We start from the raw sequence: 21,286 nt of genomic DNA, 5'->3' as shown, positions 1-21,286 counted from the left end.
CCTTCTATAATAAAGGATTCTAAATGAATACTTCAAATCCAAAAGATATTTTCCACTAGGTAAATGCAGTTGTACAGTTCCTTCTGGTTTTCAGCAAATTTATCACTTACTACTTCTCATGGGGGTGGGGAAAACCCCAAAGAAATAACCATGATGTTTTAGTATTAATCAGCAGAAGTTGGGAAACTTCAAGGCACTTGCCTTATGTAGCTGGCCATATAAATGAAAGATGGGTAAACCTAGTCAGCTTACTGGAGCCAAAGGCACATACTGAGCTTGTGAACTGCTGTGACGACTGAAGGTGTCATTTACTGTTTACTAGATAGAGGTCAAATCCTCAAACAGTTTTCAGGTCAAAATTCAGGTTAGCTGAAATAGTGATACAGGCGGTTTGAAAGAAACAAGATTATTTTTGTCCAATACAGATTAGGCAGTACTTCACAAGCCTTTTTGCCCACAAAACTGCAGCTTCAGGTATTAGGTGATGAGCAGCAGATGAGGAGAAAAATTTCTGAGTCTGCCACAGCTGCAATTCAGAACAAAACATAATGTTCCATAGCCTGAGTATCATCAGAACTGGGAATGCTAATTTCTTGGAGCAGAAAAATTAAGATGCTACAGCACCTGTTAAGCAAGAATAACCCATGTTCTACAGCCAAAGAGCCAAGAACATGAACATTAAAGTTTTTACTAATAAGAAGTACTAGCTAAAATTTGATGAATGAAATGCAAGTTTTTGTAAAATATCATGTATACAGCGTACTTTGCACAGTAAGCATGGGTGCTGTGGTGACTTGAACGTCACTAGTTAAAACTCCTCTTGAAGGGAAAGACAAATGAAAATGGAGTTACATCTCTTAGGCATGCAAACGTCAAACAAAATATCTGCCTTACGGTATCATTCTTGCAAATAAAGTTAACAAATTCTGTTGACTGCTGACCACCATTATTTTAATCAATTTTATATAAAGTTATTTAACTTCTGCATAAAATCCTGGAGTCTAGTGATTGCTTTCCTTCTCCCCTTAAAAATCTAGTCCTCTTTCAAGGAAAGAAACCCGAACTTAACATACCTCAGATGTCTCAGAATTAATACAAAACTTAATGTCTACCACAATCTCTGTCAGGAAAGTCCATGTTAACTTACATTACTTGTTTCCACATGAATACAAACATTTTGCTTCCTCTGACCAAAAAAGTAGAACAGTATTTCTTCCAAATGTGAGAGTTACCCAATCTTTGAAGGAAAAATTTGGGGCAGTGGGGAGCAACTGCTTAGACTGGTGCTGACATTTTCTTTTAAGTATAATAATATTCCTAGCAGGAGAGTTAAGTTTTATAGATTTTTCTGTATTGTTTTATCAGAAATATGCTATAAATTTTTTTTTCAAAGGTACTTTCCCTGCCCATAGGACAAATATCCTAGATAACTAGTAGCCTTTCAAATGGACCATAAAATGCAAGAATTTACAGACAAATCAAGTTCATCACCATCAATATAATTCCAAGACAGGATACAAACATCCTCAGCTCTTAGCTCTCAGTACTCACCCTCCTGCTAACTGAATCTCATACACTACCACTGAAGTATTGTTCAATTTTACAAGGAGTGCTTTCAACAGCCAAGAAGCATGCCTACTTCGAAGATTATGATGCATGTTTGTCCTTCTCATATCGATTGGTCCTCCAAACCTGCCCCTGAGCATTTATTCTTTCACTTGAGATTGTCTTAAAACTGTCAAACAGCCTCCCAGTTATCTTACTCAATGATTTGTTATCAGCTCATCTACAACAACAATAATTTAAACCTTACTTTCCCCACAAAATTCTCCACTACTAACTTGTTTCTTGGCTACTGCTGATTGCAGGATTCATCCTCTGTCACAGAAACTTAGGTTTCATCTTCGGGCATGTCACCCTATCTGTGGCGCTCTATCAGAAAGGTGTACAACTTACCAGCTCCTTCTGTGTATCAGTCCATTCACTTGGGTAACATACTGAAGCTCCAATGTCTCCTAGCTCATTGACTGCAGTGCACTTTTCCCTTGCCTCGACAAATGGAACACTGGTCCAACCACAACCATTCAGTATGCTACAACAAACACCCCTTTCATAACTACCTGCTCACATCCCATCAGTCCTCTCTGCTGCTCTCCACATGTTCCTCCTCTACCAAAAAAAAAGGTACTTGCTCTCCTTCTGAAGGCCTTTCATGGTGTCTTTCTTCAGACTACCATTTCTCATTCTGCAGTAAGTTTTTAATTCTTGCCTCCTGTCAGCTCACAACATCAGCTTCCAACGTATCTGTTGTACTTTCAGGAAAGTACCTTTCACATTCCTATGATTTAGAAGCTTCTATTTGGAAAAAGCACCTCAAAAATCAGTAATACAGATCATTTCTAGAAATCGCCCCATAAATCTTTTTCACTATGAAACCTGCAATGAAAGTTGACAGTTGCTATTCTTAGTGCCCAAACCACTGCATATCATGCTCATTGATACAGTCCTCTCCCTCACCATACTTTGTCAGTTTAGATCCAGAGAGTCTGGCATTTCACATTTTTGATTCAATTCTGTGGAGCAGGAACCAATCTTTAGCTCTACCTGTGCAACTTAATCCATGAACTGAGATAATTCAGGCTTCTAAGCACTAAAATACTACAAAAATTCAGCCAGTAGGACACGTAGACAAACTTCAGCATAACCCTGCATTCACATATTTGCTTGTCCTTATTTGCTCTTTTCCTCTCCCACAGTACATAGATTCCAAGTACTGTTCCATGATACTAAGCTGTTTCATGAATCTCCCAGCCAACACCTGATAGAGTACATATAAAATATTTTGCCCATATGATCACTTGTTCTGATACCATTTGAGCTCTTACCTTAGTAAAATTATTCAAGTGACCTAGTTTTCTCATATTTGAAACACCTTGTAACTTGGCCACATTTTGGAGAATCTCTCTCATATTATCACAGGGTTCTGCAAAAGAAAACAGGTTATTAGCAGATAGTTGAAAAGAAATAATAAAAAAATCTAAACATGCATTCAACATACAGTTTCCTAAACATAACAGGTACTCTCCTGCTCTTAATTAAGGATGCAGATCATTTTCCCTCAAGAAGCATCAATTTGATTTGTGCCTAGAACCAAAACCAGGCATACCAGAGTTCTCTAGAATAAATGCTAAGGCCTATGGAGGAGAGAGACTCCTATTTTAAAGCAGATTTTAATCAATATCTTAGATTTACAGTTGACAAAGAAATCCATTTAGTGTTTGAAACTCCAGTCCTAGCATCTCATAACTGAACAGCTTTATCCTTAATCCCCTTGTAATTTAAAGACAAGAAGTAAACTTAAAGACAGAAGTAAAAAGATAGCATGTTACTGCCACACCACATGATTTCTTTTTTCCCTTCAGACAAAGGATCGGTGAGATTCTGGGAAGACAGGACTCTTCTGCTCTCCATATTAATCTCTGTCCACAATCACCCTAAACTTATTAGAGAGATTAGACACTATATTCTGCCATAGGCACTACAACACTATCAACAGCACTGTAGTTTGAAATAAATGAAATACCAAGGCTATGCTGGAGATGTGAATTGTTAAAAAGTATTACATTACCAAAAAAGAAAAAAATTGCATTACATAAAATAAAGTCTTTAGAAAAAGCCTGAAGAATAGTCCAAACACTGGACATCTGAAAAGCAGCAAAAAGAAGGGGTTTGTGTGTGGTTCCCCATACTAACTTCCAGTAAAAGAAACTTGCTTCCTACTACAGTATGAACAGCTACAGCTGAATTTATGGAGTATATATAGTCTTTTATTTCCCTGTTCATCCTGAAAGGATATTTGTATATTTTTCATTATACAAAGGAAATAAAAAGTATCAGAGATGTAAAGAAAGGACTTTCTCACCACCTCTCTACAAACCAAGCTGAGCTTGTTATCAACTTCTGTAGTTTAAAAACTTAAAAGAGCAACAAATTTGAAAAAGCAGACATATCTAGCAATCTCATCAGGATATATCCAGAACATATTTGGAAAGACAAGAGCCTGTACTTGCACTACCATCAGGAATACAAGACAGTATTTAAAGATTAAGACACCTACAGGTAGGCACCTGAATTCAGGTGTGTAAACCTGCACTAGATGTCTCAGCTCCCATTGTAGTTAATGGAGATCTCATCTATCAGCCAATGAAGTCTAAAACAATTAACCTGACTAGCTGCAAGGTGTCTACTCAAGGGTAAGGTGAATCAATTGTATTGACTACGCTGCTTACAATGAGACTTTAGCACATGTACAGACATGCTACTGCCATACCACATAATTATGATTTTTTTCAGACAAAGGGTCAGTGGGATTTTGGGAAAACAAGACAGGCATCAATCTCAATCATCAACAGCTTGTATGAAATATCCTCTTCCACAAACCTTAGTCACAGTGTTGTCCCAAAGGTGGGGCCGTTCACCCGGTGTGCCAAACGCCAACACACACACAGAGCAGAGGTATTTTATTCCAAGTCATGTTTGCGCAAAGATGGGGGCTGGGTGGTAATCCACAAAGGTAGCACACCTCATACCTAAACGGGTAAGCAATTTATACAATTCAGTTATACATATTCAATTTCCAAAGTTCTTCCCCAAAACTATTACTGGTAGTTGCTTATCTACCACAGTTTCTATTGGGCTAAAGTTTTCCCTGCTTTGAATTAAAGGTACAGTGTTCTTTTATTCTGCAGCGCAGGCTCAAGGGGGGGGGGGGGGGGCGTAAGTCTTTTTGGTCTCTAATTGAGTCGGTGGTCCTCATCTCCCCTTGCTGCCCTTACCTTCCCTCCAGTTACCGAAGACCTTTGCTGACTTCACGCCTATTAGCAATTATTCAACTTTTCGGTGCCTCCTGGGGTAGCACGTTCCCTTCTCATCAGTCTTTTAGTTCTTCTTTAGGGGTACAGTCGTTAGCAAGGCATGCCTTGTGTATACAAAGGGTATCTTAAGAAGACCACAAAGGTCTTGTGAAATAAGTACATCACTTCTTAAGTACATCAACAGCAATAAGCAAAGTCAACTGTCAGATACACAGCCACAAGTAAAGACAGAGCTACCTTGCATTGCAGAACACTATGCATAGTGAAACCAAACATGCAGTAACTTTGTATTTAAATTGGAACATGTGTATGCATCTGTTTGGAGCCCCCCACCCTGCAACAACAACAACAAAAAAATAAATCTTTGATATGATCACAGAAATTAGACAATGAAAATCTTACTGGATCCGTCCCAAGTTTAGGATTCCTCTGCATAGTTTACTTTTCCAGGACTTAATTCAGTTTTAGAGGTTTGCAACAGCACAAAACATTTAAAAAAAAAAAAAAAGAGAGAGAGAGAGAAACATTGAAGACAAGTAGATTGTTATAGTTGTGACACTACAAATAGTTTACATCGTAACCCCCATTTTCAAGGGAACATCATAAGAGAGGAAAATAACTTCCTCATAATTTGATTTCTCTGAAAATACAGTTTGGCTGATTTCTACACTTTGGCCTACCGTGGGTTATGGGTAGGAATTTCTCTGGCTCACACCACTTTTGGACCTGTAACATATCTCCATTACACCACAAGAAAGATCCCAGGTGAGCAGCCTTAGAGCTCTCCAGAATGTTCTACTTCAATTCCCTGAAGAACAAGCAGCAACAATAACTTTCCAAAATGACTGGAAATACACTTCTAAGTTTTAATTTTGAAAGTGCACGTGGTTACATACTCAAGGTAAACCTCTACCAAAACTAAGCTCACTATATGGACAGGAAAGACCATGAGACTAGCCCAGGAAACCTCTTATACATCACTGGCAATGAACATTTCTATTCAACTACCTGATACTGTGGGCAATAACTCAGAAGTGAGCGAGGTGTGCTGTGCATAAAGGCAGCCAATTTGGATATGAATAAACCAGGACACAATGATGCTGTCACTACCCATGTTAACAATTCTGTAGCAATAGCACACCTTCATAATGAGGCTGCATAATTAAAACATGCACTAAACCCATTTTACTCTAAATGTGTATGAAAAACTGCAGTTATAGCAACTTTTCTTACATTGTCCTCTTTCTGCTGAGAAAAGCTCTTATTTCTAGAGAGACAGAAAAGTCCGAGGAACACCATCTTTGTAATGCTTAGCAGAGCAGTCAGGTATTTCCCAGAAGCTTCACTAGCAGATAAGCAATTTGAAGCAAAGTAGGGACTCCAGTATAAGATCTACAACACCGTGAGAAAATTAAGAACACGACAGACATTTCCACTATCGAATGGATAATATTGTTACCTGATCAGAAAGTAACTCCCAAAACACACAAAGTATGTTTAGAGAGGAGACATTGCTTTATTCTGCGCAGGGTGCCAGGTGGAAGATTTCCACAAACTGAGCACACCTATTGAGGTTTTCAGTCCATACTTATACACTACAGTTAAAACACCATGCTTATCTAATACGTATGTTCCACCTAACTATTGCATATTCATTATGCTGAGCAAGCATGACATGTTGTTCTCTCGAGCAATCATCCCAGAGTGTTCTACACCTGCGTGGGGGTCTCTGGTGGTCTTCGGTGGTCCTTTGGGGAAGAATACCCCTACTCCTTTTGTCCTTTTATGGTCATGCATCATCTGAGGACACCAGGGTCTTTGTTTCTCTTGCCACCCCCTTGTTTCTCAATGCCAAGGAGGATGTATGTCCTTAATTAGCAAGTCTGTGACTCTGAAATGTCTGTTATCTGGTACCTTGACTATTATCCAAACACTCCTTAAGCATCCTCTATTGTAAGCAGAATCTTAAACTAGATAAGCTTTACCTTGAGTACACATAATCTAAACAGTCCTTGAATAGCAAGCACACTTCTCATGTTTTAGGTTTTTTTTTTCTTTAAACTGTCACCGCCTTCTTATTTGTTAATCAGTCTTTTGAAGGCTTGAGGCAACAATATGAATACAGCAAGTTATCTGGCTCACACTTTGATAATATCAGCAACACTAGTGCTGTAGAGAAAACAAGACAGTAAAAAAATAAATACCCTCTAATGGCATACTACCTCAGAAAGAACTAAGATTACAGGAGTCTTTTCCATCAAGCCTTATCAGTTCAAGTCTTGTTTTAAACTTCAGAAGAACCTTCTTGCAGAAAATCTCTTCAAAAAAGTTAACAAAAGACTTGTGACATATTAACTTCAAGGAAAGACAGGCTATCCTGTTTCTCCTCTTCTGGAAACTCATGATATATTAGAAAGAAGTAGAAAGTTTACTCAGTTACTCTAGCATGACTCATTTTTAATAAAGTCAATAGGGAAGGTAGGCAGGCCTAATGGAACTTCACACGTTGCAGATGTAAATATTTAAACAAAATAATGTGACTTCACAAATAGAGATATAGTCTCTTGCTATTCTGTCCCTTACATTAAAATGGACTTTAAAAGAGACTAAATACATTCCAGATTCTACCAACTAAGCCGCGTGGCTTTCTCTTAAAGATCAGTTACAGCACTGCATATCTTCCTGCCACAAAATCTCATGCAACAGCACTGAGGATCATGGACTAACACCGAAATGGAAAAAACACAGCACACGATCAGAGACTGATCTCCCAAAAGTAGTAGTATCATGACCTTAACATTTCATTGTCAAGCTTAACAGCTCATGTTGATGTTGACAAGGACAACTTTTTTTTTTTTTAGGACCCCAGTTCAGACCATTGTTGCAGAGATTTCTTAGCTCTGATTAACCAGCCCTTACCCTTTACCCCTTCATAAGTCCTTGCTTTTCTATCTGAAAAAAAAAAAAAAAGATAAAGAAGAGAAGCTACTCATTATAATTTTAAGACCCCTCAATAATCTATTCTTTCCTGACTTACCTCATTTATCACTGAGATGCTGACTCAAGTTAGCCCATAATGATAACCAAATATCTTCACATTCTTTCCCATGGTGCTTCTGAGGGTGGAGCTGTGCAAAATGACTGAGCTGATCTTACAGCTTTCTTTTACCAAAATATGCACAACCCCCTCCCTTACTTTCCTTCCCTCTACCCTGTCCCACTATACGATACACCCTATCCGTTAAACTACTCTGGCACCCATCGACTTCACATTAAAATGATTCTGCTAACTAATTCAGCAGAATACTTTTCATTCTTTTGGCTGTGTAAGTTTTATGCTGGGTTACTGAGTCAAACTGAATACTGAAGTCATACGAAAATCCACACACAGCAGAAGAGACTCATTAGATAAAAGTCAGACTATTTTTTTACCTGTGCTTTTACACCTGGCAAGTTGTCCCAATTAACGTATACAAAGCCACTTTGTCTCAAAACTCATCTAAAACCAAAAAGTTCAAGCCAGCCCACTTGTGTTCTGCAACAACAGCTTAACTTGCTGATCACTACCATCTCGTTTTCTGTATATCCATCTTCCTTTTTGGACAGCAAGCACTTTGCAGTAGCCGATATTTTTTCTGTATATTTCTATTACACCAAACAGTTCTTCACCCACACCTGTTTGCACCAAATAACACCCAGTACATATAATGATAATCCTTAGCACACAGTGAAATTTGTGTTTTTAAAACCCTACCCTCAAGAATTCCATGATTCTCTATGCCTTAAAGTAATTCATAGATGAATGTATATTAAAAATCTTCAAAGTTGTGCTGTTGTTTGTTTTTAAACTCTCATGACCGTTTAGGGCTTGACTCATTTTTTTCACCCCTTCAGGACCGTGACATTGTTTTTCCCCAGTGAGAATCATGATGCATTCTGACAGATCCCACTCTCCAGAGAGAAAGAAGTATCACCGCAGAGCTCCAGCTACACAAAACAGCTAGCACTCCATCTAATGCAGGGATGAAACAGGACCAGCAATAGCTATATTAGCACATGACGACTCCTTTCCCCTGACATTTAGCAGCATTGTTTGACCGCATTCAGTAGGCTAGCAGCATGCCAGTTTGCTATTCTGTTATGTGCATGTGAATGAAAAGCAAACAAAAAGAATGGTAGGCTTTAGCTTACAAATAATTCAGTAACTCTGAAGTCAGGCATAACGAGTTAAACTGAGGAGTGTATATTTTATATGCATCACTTGGTAGATGCTAGGACAGTAGCTGTAACACAGTAACCAATGTACACACAGTAAGTAACCTCTCAAGTGAGAGACTGCACTAGCAGCTGCTATCACACCTACTAGAAACATAGTGCCAAAAAGCATAATAAAAGACTAAATATGCCTAAAGACTTCTCTTGAAGAAAATCGTATTCACTACAGTTAAACATTTAATAATTGACTAAGAACACGAGATGTTTTCCTTTTACTGAAGAATCACAATATAAATAGACGATCCTGCTTAGCTTACTATACATCTTTACATTTAACAGAGACTTTTAAAGTCTAAGTGCTATGAAACTGTATATTGTAAAGCTGCTTAGTGGCTTGCTAAACTACATGCTGCCAAACTGAAGGAAGATGAGTGAAACACACACCAACTAGGATCATTAATGCACTGTTCTCCATTTCCACTGAAATAGTCATGAGTTATCAGTTATTAAAAGCAATGAAACATTAGGAATCAGTTACTTAAAAGTGTCTATGTAAGCCTAGAAGGCAGATAATCAGTCTGCTAAAACATTTTTTATCAACACCTTAAATAATGAAATGAAACACCAATGAGAAGGCATATCCTGCCATTATCAACTTGCTGGGGAAAAAAAAAAATCAGGACAATTATGTAATCTCTCATAACATGAAGTATTCTTAATTTACATCTAATTCAAAATGTGGAAACTGCACAGAAGAAAAACAACCAGGTTCTTAGAACAATGGAAGAAAGCTACATAAAAAAGCAAACTGCATGACACAGATCACTCCTGAACTATACATTGACACATCAACTCCACTTGGCCAGATTAAAAAAAATTAGCACATGAACAGTTTACATTCAACCTATGATTTTCAAAAACACAGTAATATATGTTTAGACTGAAGGTATGTCTCAATTTATAAGGTAAAAACATAGAAATAATTCTTTCTTTGTAAGATCAAATTTATGCAGTTACTATTATGTTGAAAAACGTACTGAATACTAAGCCAGATAGATATCCTCTATGATCACTGTTAAAATTCTATTATCACACTTGAATCAGTAAGGTGCAAGATACTTTGCACTGGTATAGTGTGACGTAAGTTTTGCCAAATAATTCTCATAAATTTTAGATTAAAAAAAACCCCAACAATGTATTACAAATCTTAAGTTTAACAATTGAGAGCACCCCCTTGAAAAGTACAGGTTACCAAAACCAGTGATTTCTGCAGAATGTACCTAGAGATTTATTTAGTTTAATTCCTATAGCTTCCATAGGTGAACCATACATACAGCACTTTATTTTGAATACAACAGAGAAGCTCCAATAATCCATGTTCATGAAAACAGAAAAAAAATAAAGGCTAAAAACTCAGATTATTTTTACTCTTGCTGCTTAAGAAAGCTATGAATAGATGAAAGTAGCTCAGTAATGTGGAAAAAAGCACACCTCCTCTCTTTCATGGCAGTCAGCAAAGAAAGTAAAAGAACTGTTCTTTCTACATCAGTCAGGTAGAAATTAACCTTCACATTTACAAAAATATCTATTAACTAGAAAGCAGTACAAAAGACAGCACATCCAAGGTAGGATCCAGGAATCACTAGAACCTCAGATAAGAACAAAGTCTTGTATAAGAATTACACATAGGAGTCTAATCCTTCATGTTTAGCTCTACACATCTAGACTTGCACATATGTCCTTCTGTAGGTAAACAAGAAAGTAAAGTTTAAATGCCTACTGTGACTGTATAGATTTCTCTTTTGCAGATGTGCATAAAATATTGTAAATTAAATGATAATTTTTTTTTACAGATTCCTAAGTATGGATAAAGGTTGCATGAAATATACATACTGGTGTTGTGGTCAGCTTGAAGTGGTGACAGCAGTTCAAAAATGGACCACTTTCCAAATTACTTTCTTATAATATTATTTCTAACCAAGACATTGAGATTATATGTACAGAAAAGCCATCCTTACATTTGCACCCTTGGAATTACGTTAATTATTCCCAGTGTATGAGACTGTTGCTTCATTGCTAAAAATTCTGAAAAAGAGGTTTTATAGTTGAAATGCAGCACTAACTGCAGCAGGAAACCTTTAAACTGTGGCAAATGTATGATATGATAAACAAAATACCTATACTGTTCACCATAAATCTTTACATGAAGAGATTAAATTATTCTTTGTTACTCTTTTATAGCAATTATATTTTTCCATAAATCAAGGCCATACTGTTTTAGTTTAAATACTGTACATCTATGCACAAGTATCTCCTACTAATCATTCTGTATTCTTAAAGCAGCAGCTGTAGCTCATTTCACAACAAATAAAATCTATATACATTGGTGTTTTGGGTTTGTGTGGCAGGGTTTTGGTAGCAGGGGAGGGGCTACAAGGATGGCTCCTGTGAGAAGCTGCTAGAAGCTTCCCCGGCTCCAAGTCAGACCCACCTCTGACCAAGGCCGAGCCCATCAGCGATGGTGGTAGCGCCTCTGGGATAACATATTTAAGAAGGGGAACCTGCAGTGGGGGAGGAGATTGGAATGTGAGAGAAACACCTATGCAGATACCAAGGTCAGGGAAGAAGGAGGGGGAGGAGGTGCGCTGGAGGAGGTGATGCCCCTGCAGCCCGTGGTGAGATGGCAGGCTGTCCCCCTGCAGCCCATGGAGGTGAATGGTGGAGCAGACACCCACCTGCAGCCCATGGAGGACCCCATGCTGGAGCAGTTGGATGCCCCCAAAGATGACTGTGACTCCATGGGAAAGCCTGCGCTGGAGCAGCCTGTGCCTGAAGGACTGCGGCCCACAGAAAGGACCCATGCCAGAGAAGTTCGTGAAGGACTGTCTCCCATTGAAGGACTGTCTCCCATGGGAGGGACCCCACGCTGGAGCAGGGGAAGAGTGTGAGGAGTCCTCCCCCTGAGGAGGAAGGAGCAGCAGAGACAATGTGTGATGAACTGACCACAACCCCCATTCCCCATCCCCCTGCACTGCTGGGGGGAGGAGGTAGAGAAAACCGGGAGTGGAGTTGAGCGGGGAAGGAGGGAGGGGTGGGGAGAAGGTGTTTTAAGGTTTGGTTTTACTTCTCAGTATCCTTGTTTTGATTTGATTGGTAGTAAATTAAATTGATTTTGTTTTTTCCCGCAAGTTGAGTCTGTCTTTTGCCCGTGACCATAATTGGTGAGTGATCCCTCCCTGTCCTTGTCTTGACCCACAAGCCTTTCTTTATATTTTCTTCTCCTCATCCCACCAGGGCCAGTGGGGGGGAAGGAATAAGAGCAGCTTTGTGGTGCTTTGTTGCCTGCTGGGCTTAAACCACGACAATTGGGTATAGATAAATTGGGTATAGATACGTACCTCTTTCATATTAACCAAACAAGTGCTAACTATCAGTAGCCATTTCTAGTACGGGTGGGTAACTGTCCTATCTCATCTTTACCATTTTGCCATCCTTTTGGTCTTAGACTCACAAGGTTATGCAAAGTATCGCTGATAAACAGCATGAAATTTTGTTAACTACACATTTCTCCAACTGAAAGGGAATTCAAAATATTTATGCTTTTCATTTTACACCTCAGACAATTAAGTGTCTTTAATTTCTACAAAATAAAAACAAAATAATTTTTAAAAAGTAGCTTCCTGAAATGTTCCAGGAGCAGCTACCTGAATAAATAGTGTATTGGCTTTGTGTGGCAAGGTTTTGGTAGTGGGAGGGGGTTACAGGGGTGGCTTCTGTAAGAAGCTGCTGGAAGCTTCCCCTGTGTCCAACAGAGCCAATACCAGCCGGCTCTAAGACGGACCCGCTGCCAGCCAAGGCTGAGCCAATCAGCGATAGCGGTAACGCCTCTGGGATAACATTTTTAAGAAGGAAAAAAAGTTGGGACAGACAGGAAAGGGCAGCTGGAGAGACGAATGAGAACATGTAAGAGAAACAACCCTGCAGACACCAAGGTCAGTGAAGAAGGAGGGGGAGGAGATGCTCCAGGCGCCGGAGCAGAGATTCCCCTGCAGCCCGTGGTGAAGACCATGGCGAGGCAGGCTGTCCCCCTGCAGTCCATGGAAGTCCATGGTGGAGCAGATATCCACCTGCAGCCCCATGGAGGACCCCACACTGGAGCAGGTGGGTCCCCGAAGGAGGCTGTGACCCTGTGGGAAGCCCACGCTGGAGCAGGCTCCTGGCAGGACCTGCGGATCTGTGGAAAGAGGAGTCCACGGAGCAGGTTTTCTGGCAGGACTTGTGACCCCATGGGAAGCCCGCGCTGGAGCAGTGTGCTCCTGAAGGACTGCACGCCGTGGAAGGGACCCATGCTGGAGTAGTTCGTAAAGAACTGCAGCCCGTGGGAAGGACCCACGTTGGAGAAGTTCGTGGAGGACTGTCTCCCGTGGGAGGGACCCCACGCTGGAGCAGGGGAAGAGTGTGATTGTGGACACATATTTAGCTAACATCAGTCGCAAGAGCATTCCAGATGCCTTTAGAAGACCTTGAACAGAATAAACAAGAAGACAAAAAAAGAAAGATGCCAATTAGAAGAACAGAGGTGTGCATTCCACGATAAAGGGAACTTGGCACAAAGAACCTCAATTCGGCAGTTTATCTTGACCAATTAGACTGAGACAAGTTTTGCATGTTTTAGTTGGTATAACCAATTACGTCCTATGTTTATGCGTGTGTACAGAGTTAGTATAACCAATTATATCTTATGTTTATGCACGTGTACAGTGTTGATATAACCAATCATATTTTATGCTTGTGCGCGTGTACAGTGACTTTGCAGAATATGTGACTATAAGTATGTGTGTGTTTTAGCAATAAAGGGTCGTCTGTTGTCTGCTCTCAAGATTACAGGTGTCCGTCTACTTCAATCTCCTCATGTGATGAGTCCTCCCCCTGAGGAGGATGAAGCGGCAGAAAATAATGTGTGATGAACTGACCATAAACCCCATTCCCCGTCCCCCTGTGGGGGTAGGTAGAGAATCCGGGAGTGAAGTTGTGCCCAGGAAGAAGGGAGGGGCAGAGGGAAGGTGTTCTGAGATTTGGTTTTATTTCTCATTAGCCTACTCTGGTTGATTTGTAATAAATTGAGTTAATTTTCCCCAAGCTGATTCTGTTTTGCCCATGACAGTAATTGGTGAGTGATCTCTCCTGTCCTTATCTCGACCCACAAGCTCTTTGTTATATTTTCTCTCCCCTGTCCAGCTGAGGAGGGGGAGTGATAGAATAGCTTTGGTGGGCACCTGGCATCCAGCCAGGGTCAACCCACCACAAATGGTCAGATGTGGCCAAAACAGTAACAATAAGTAGCACTTGGACAAAACCAAGGAGCTTAGAGAAGTCTAGATAGTGAAGAACAAAAACAGTAAATTTAGAATTTTTTGCTCTCTACAGCTTCCTGAGGAGGGGAAGTGGAGAGGGAGGTGCTGATCTCTTCTCCCTGGTATCCAGTGACAGGATGTGTGGGAATGGTTCAAAGCTGTGTCAGGGAGGTTCAGACTGGACATTAGGAAACATTTCTTTACTGAGAGAGTGGTCAAACACTGGAACAGGCTTCCTAGAGAGGTGGTCGATGCCCTAAGCCTGTCAGTGTTTAATAGGCATTCGGACAATGCCCTTAATAACATGCTTTAACCTTTGGTCAGCCTCAAAGTGGTCAGGCAGTTGGACTAGATGATCGTTTTGGGTCCCTTCCAACTGAACTATTCTAGTCTAGAAACAAAATCTCCCCTTTTCCTAAAACTTTCATAAAGGCTCCATCACTCAGACTAATTTATTAACAAACAACGTTGATTCCAAGGATATTGCTATTCAGGTAGAATTTGGGTGAAGAGACTTCCTCATAAATATTTAGTTACCCAAACCTATTGAAGCCACTGTTGAGATGCAGCTTGCTACACTGATGAATATAACAAAAGCATAAGAACATGAGTCCTACAGAGCTCTTCAGTATGTGCTAACAGTAAAATTCAGTCACATAACTAAGAAAATACAACTTTAAGTAGGGGTTTTTGTTCTTCGGGACTGGGGGTTTTTTTGGTTGGCTTTTGTGTTGTTTTTTTTACTCCATCTTCTCACATATACACCTTGATCAGCATTCCTCCTCTTCACCAGCTGCAAGGATTTAGTAAATACACCCTTTACTAATCATTCTCTGAAGTTTTGCTAACTTCTACTTTTTTCTGATCTATTCTACCCAAATTTTCCATCACCACAACAGATGGTTGGTAAATGAAAAAAAAAAAAGTTTCTGCAGTATACATGAATATACTAATACTACAGATTTTAAACTAAAGCAAAACACATTTTATTGTGAGAGTGAAAGTTAAAAGTGCTCCAGTTAAAACAATTTGTCAAATATCAGCCAGCACTTGTGTAGCAGTGTTACAGCACTTCCCTTCTACATCAGAAATCATCACAGAAGCACTGTTCAGTATGCAGTCACCTGCACTATGGTATAAGTATCTGCCTACCTGCATGCTGTAAAAACCACTTCTAATGAAAAGCAAGCCTCTTATTTTATGTAATCTATTGAGTAGTTATCAAAGCCTCAAGTCATATGCTTATGTCTTAGTTGTAAGAAGCTAGTTGGTTTTAAGTTAGATGATTGTCCTGGTTTCAGCTGGGACAGAATTAATTTTTTTCCTAGTAGCTGGTACAGTGCTGTGTTTTGGATTTAGTACAAGAATAATGTTGATAACATACTGATGTTTTAGTTGTTGCTAAATAGTGCTTATCCTAAGTCAAGGATTTTTCAGTTTCCCATGCTCTGCAAGTGAGGAGGTGCACAAGAAGCTGGGAGGGATTATAGCTAGGACAGCTGACCCAAACTAGCCAAAGGGATATTCCATACCATAAGACATCAAGCTCAGTATAGAACTGGGGGGAATTGGCTGGGAGGGGCCAATCGCTGCTTGGGAACTGGCTGGGCATCAGTCAGGTGGTGAGCAATTGCACTGTGCATCACTTGTCTTTCTTGGGTTTTATCTCTCTGTTATCTTCCTTTTCATTATTATTATATTTTATTTCAATTATTAAACTGTTCTTATCTCAACCCCTCAGTTTTACTCCCCCCCCCCCCCCCCCCAATTCTCCTTCCCATGGGGGGGGGGAATGGGGACAATGACACACAACACAAAGGAGTGATCGAGCAGCTGCATGGTGCTTAGTTACCAGTTGGGGTTAAAACACAACAATGATTCATGTAATTTATTGTTATTTTTAAAAAGTCTCAGGCAGGAGTCTCAACTACTGTGAAAGATAAAAACATATCTGATTTTTCAGCACATTCCCCAAAGCTAGTCAGCCATCATTTCAACATAAATTCTCAAGCCATCCTGTAACCCTCTTGAACATCCTTTTCTGCAGTGTTTGGGTTTGTATGGATATAACCAGTTTGTAAACAGCCATCTTTCACTATAACTATTTCACTTCTTCCCACTTTTAAGAAAAAAGCCAAACCAAAACAAAAAAACCCTCTACCTGATATTGAGCATCTCTTCTATGTTATTAGGGAAAAAATTCCGAGATTGCCAGGTAATTGGTAAAGTATGCATTAAGATCATGAGTTTGGGCAAATATCTGATGTATTTCTTTCTGGGAAGGCTATCATTGACATAACTTCCTTATTTACTGTAATTATGATGAGGGGTGTGTTTCTGTTGTTCCTGTTTCCAAGAAATGAAAGTGAAAATATTGTAAGCACGCACCATTTTAGTAGTTCTGAAAAGTCTTAAGATTGTAAAAGCAGTAATACCTTAGGAAGCAAAGCCAAAGGTATGCAAGTGTTATTAATCTAACCAGGCCAGAGTACTATACAATTCCAAAACAATGGTCAACTGAAGCACAAGTGCAGATGGGAAAGCTAAGCGTATGCCTTCATTTTGGAGTGCGTATACTGAGCACCTCTAACTCCCTTACTTTTAAAACCTACCAAAAGGTTACACATTGCCAAAAAAGTTAGCAGGCCGCCACCATCAATCACTTCCCCTTTGGTCTCCAACTATATAAAAAAAAACCCAAAATAATATTCAGGAATAATGCAGTAGAGAATTTCTCAGACAACAAGGCAAGTAAGATCTCCCTCCAGCTGTTTTTCAAGTTGCTCCTCTATATCTCAGAAGAACTGAAAAAAAATGTTGCTAAATACTGCCTTGCTCCTATTACAGCTTCTGTTACAGATTCACAAACAAGGAAGCAAAAAAAGAGCTATCGCTCTGTGTGATTTGCTCCAACACAAGCATCCTGTTATAGTTACCCATCACAATGATGGCATATCACAAAGCAAGGGTTAAAGGTGCCCACACATTTTTTTTATTTGGGTATTTTTAAAATAGTGTTTCTAAGGTGCAGTGGAGCCCCACTTCTCCATATTTTCAAGCCAGACCATGTATTGCAAGAGTATGCAAAGAACTTAAAGGTTTTCCGTAACAGTCTTGCCATTACTGTGGAAGATCTGCCTTTGAGCCACCAAGTATACATCAGCTACCATCTCTGCACCAGTTCCCTACTGCCTTCCTGCAAGCACTCAAGAAGGGGTTTTTTCCTCCCCCACTACTTGAGCTCTCAGTATCAGACAGGTACGCAGCATTCCTCTCTGCTGCTTCTATACTGACAAAGGAAGCTGGAAACAGCATGGTCACCAAATCTCAAGCTGAATTTGGAAACAAAATTCATCCAGCCTTCTTTAACTATCCCACAAATAACCCTTAAAAATGCCCGACATTTTTGTGGGCTGTAAACTGCAAATAGCATCCTGAGACATTTGCCCTACATGCATTACAGTTTGCCATGTGGGCACATGGAATCAAATACAACATGGTTTAAAGTGATGCAAGCATAGTAAGAAAAGCAATACAGATCTTGTGAAGTTAAATGGAACTTTTGTATTTATTTTCACCTACATGATAGAAGGAAATGATGGAGAAGGGAAGAAAAAAAAGGAAAAGGGTATTTTTTCAGATAACACTAAGCCAGTTTTGTGAAACTCACTCTTGGGGAGAAAAAAAGCCAGTTTTCTCAGCTACTTTATTCATATTTGTCTTGTGTTATAGCTAGAAGACTCAACGTTTACAAAAAATAGGAATCAGCCATACAAGAAAAGCTGCTAAATCAAAGTAGTATCTCATAATGTACATTTATTAATAATAAATGAAAGTAACAATGTTGGAGATAATTAAAGAGTATAATATTCAAAAGTGAAGAATAACTGAAATGTACCTGTTACCCTCAAAAAGGAGGTAAGACATACAGACACGAACAGCACTCATTCATCAGCAGTTGGCACCCTTGTATCTCTCCAAAGCTTCAGTAAATGAACAAGCTCTGAACAGTTCCTAATAGCCATTGCAGACTCAGAGCTACAGAAATCCAAGAAAATGGGGATCCCTTGAAGGAAGGACATTTAAAAGGAGCCTGACTACAGATAAGGCACTGTAAGACACTGCTCTCAACTAGGCAAGTTCCAAACTATTTAGGCCTTCACAGCCCAAAGACAACGGCTGAAACCCCAACAAAGGAAGGGGTGTTGTTCACCCAACAGGATAAGGCAATACTGAAACAGTAACAAATTTTCAAAATCAGTTTGTAAGTAGATTCAGTTAGATATGAACAAAGAACTTAGCAGCAAATGAAGCGTGGATTACACAAGCCTTTTACAGTGCCCAGAGCTTTGGGAGATATATAAGCTTCTGTAATTCAGCTTGGAATCCCTGTAAAACAGAGATGAAGATGAATTATGCTAAAGGCATATAATACTTGTAGCATGGTTACATACACAACCATGACTGGACTCAATACAAGAATTCCTACTGAATGCAATAACCTCGTCGATAACATCAATTGTCCTTTCTGGCCTTAAGAAGTTATGAGCTTGATTTCAGTAGTGTAATTAAACCAGTCTGCCTCATCTCATTGCCAATTCTTTCCAGATGACTGCAACGGGAGTTGCACTGGTGGCAAGTCTTTCCTCCTTTTCTGTTCTATTCTGAGCAGGTAATATAACGCAAGGCCAAAACCTGAGTACTCTGAATCCCAATTATTAATTGCAGTTTTGTAATCAACAGCAGACATGATATATGACCTTAAGTAGACAAAAGCAACCAGTCTAACCTGTATCTGCAGGGTTTTTTTCTTGCTATACCAACATCTCTCTGTATACACAGAGATAACTTTCAGCCCATGGTAAAACTGCTTAATAAAAAAAATTCTAAAACCAGATCATACTGGGGGGGGGGGGGGGGGGGGGGGGGGGGGGAGAATTAGAGGTGGAATTGTTGATACAGCCTTATACTAAGCTGAAAACTTTATTGATGCTGCTAATATTTGTACTTCCTTTACATTTCACAGTCTACTTATATCTCATTGATTCTGTCATTTCCCTGCCTACTTCCTCATAAAATGGATCTATTTGGGATAGCAACAGTCCTGGATCTCCTGAAGCAGAACAGTTATTCCCTCCCCCAGATCAAGATGATCTGCCCCTGGGAAGATCATTGCTGCTAGTGGGCTAGTTTGTTTTCTGCATTTTATTCAGCTCTTGGGTAGAGTCTAACCCTTACCTCAGCCCTCAGCAAGACAAGATGAGCTATAGATTTGGGTAGAGAACGAGTTACTATTTGTCTGAGAGACAATTAGTTAGCATGTAGCAAATGTTATTGTTGTTTCCTTCCTCTTATCCCCCCCCATACATCTGAGAGCAGTGAAGGGCGTTCTGGAGCAACTTAACAAGTAAACGGGAGATGAGTGCCTTCTGATCTCACAGCAAGGGGCTCATAGCAAGCACCGCGGCCAGCCTGCCTAGGACAGGTACGGATATACAAGGAATTGAGGCAGGAACAGCCGCCACCGCCGAGGTGCTCCCCAGAGGCGCACGGTCCCGACCCACAGCTGGAGGAAGCCCCGGCGGCAAGGCCGACAGGCATGACGTGGGCAGCCCCACCGTGGGCCGGACACTATAAACAGCCCCGTCTACAAACAACCCCCTTCGAAAACAATCCCAGAAGCGGCCGAGGAGCCTCTACCCACACGCAGAAGCTCCCCGCGGCCCTGCGGTGCCCGAGAGGCGCCCGTGCTGCCCCGCAGGCAGCGGGGGCTGGGAAAAGGCTTCCTACCTATGGGCAGGTCCGCTCACTACAGGACGCCAGGCCGGGCACCGGCACCTGGCGACCCTCGCTCCGTCTTGCCCCCCCGCGCCGCCGCGGGGCACCAGGCCACTCGCCGCCAGCAGCCCCCCCGTCGGCGGGCGCGCAGCAAGGGGTAGGCGGCGACCCCCCACCCCACTGGCCCGTACCTCGGCTGAGATCGAGGGGGACGTTCTCCTCACCGCTATCGTTCCGACCTGTGGGGATGGGGGAAAGAAGCACGTTAGGCTGGCGGGAAGGAAAGAGCCAGAGAAGGATGGGGAAAGAGGAAGAGGAGGGATCAGAGAGGATGGCTGGGTACCGGCGTAGGGCGAGAGCCGCCGGGGAAGGGCGGGCGAAGGAGTCAGCCTACCGCAGCGGCCTGCCCGGGCCCCTTACCTCGGATGCGGAGGTGCCTCAACGAGCGAGCGCGGAGACTCACCGCCATGTTTACGGCCCCACAGTCACAACACCGGAAACCTCGCCCACTCTCGCGAGGAGAAGCCCGCGGAACCACAGCCGTGGCCGGCACCCCCTCCCTCACCTTGTAGCCGCGCCGCCAGTGGGAGGAGCGCGGGGAAGCAGATGAGGAGAGGCTGAGCGGCTGTTGCCACCCCTGAGAGGCCCTGCTTGACCGCGGCCCCTCTCCCATGTCGTAAGCGATGCTTTGTGGCCCCGGGGCCACTCGGTGCAGGGGGTGTCGGGGCGGGCGGCAGCCTCAAGTACCAGAGAGCGGCAGAGGACTGCCGCTCCTCGGGCTCCCTGGAGTAGCAGTGCAGGGTTCTGTTTGCCCGGGCGCAATACCTGGGTCACGTTTCCAGCGCCTCTGTGCGGCGGGGTGGGTACTTGGCCCACGAGTTTTACTTTCTTTTTCCGATTCTCTCCCCATCCCACTGGGTGGGGGGGAAGTGAGTGAGCGGCTGCGTGGTGCTTAGTTGCTGGCTGGGGTTAAACCACGACACCAATACATAGCGTTTTCCCTCGGAAACCTGGAAAGGACCAATATAATCCACCTGACAGGTGGTGTCCCATAGTCCCTTATTG

At 41.4% G+C, this 21,286-nt stretch overlaps 1 protein-coding gene and 1 long non-coding RNA gene across 5 annotated transcripts in view; both read right to left on the bottom strand.

Annotated features, from left to right (window-relative positions):
• LOC121232865 (rapamycin-insensitive companion of mTOR-like) overlaps nucleotides 1-21,028 on the bottom strand; it is a 100,564-nt gene extending 79,536 nt beyond the window's left edge. The window contains exons 1-3 of one of the 4 annotated variants that reach the window (XM_041121333.1): nucleotides 20,642-21,028; nucleotides 20,413-20,460; nucleotides 2,886-2,983 (exon numbers count right to left, since the gene is read on the bottom strand). In XM_041121333.1, the coding sequence (XP_040977267.1) occupies nucleotides 2,886-2,983; nucleotides 20,413-20,460; nucleotides 20,642-20,894 (399 nt within the window). In that variant the 5' untranslated portion in view covers nucleotides 20,895-21,028. Of the gene's footprint in view, nucleotides 1-2,885; nucleotides 2,984-17,055; nucleotides 17,089-20,412; nucleotides 20,461-20,641 lie in introns of those variants that run through there. The other 3 variants (XM_041121332.1, XM_041121334.1, XM_041121335.1) reach the window with 3 other exon arrangements.
• Nucleotides 4,506-5,135, bottom strand: LOC121232883. Its single transcript, XR_005931739.1, has 2 exons — nucleotides 4,836-5,135; nucleotides 4,506-4,589 (listed from the first exon to the last, which is right to left on the bottom strand). It is a non-coding gene; the product is annotated as an uncharacterized LOC121232883 (long non-coding RNA).
• Nucleotides 21,029-21,286: the final 258 nt, after the last annotated feature.

The sequence above is a fragment of the Aquila chrysaetos genome, assembly GCF_900496995.4.
Source record: "Aquila chrysaetos chrysaetos chromosome W unlocalized genomic scaffold, bAquChr1.4 W_unloc_1, whole genome shotgun sequence".
NCBI classification, from domain to species: Eukaryota; Metazoa; Chordata; class Aves; order Accipitriformes; family Accipitridae; genus Aquila; species Aquila chrysaetos.
The sequence above is the reverse complement of the archived record's forward strand: the minus strand, read 5'-3'. Positions and strand labels throughout refer to the sequence as shown.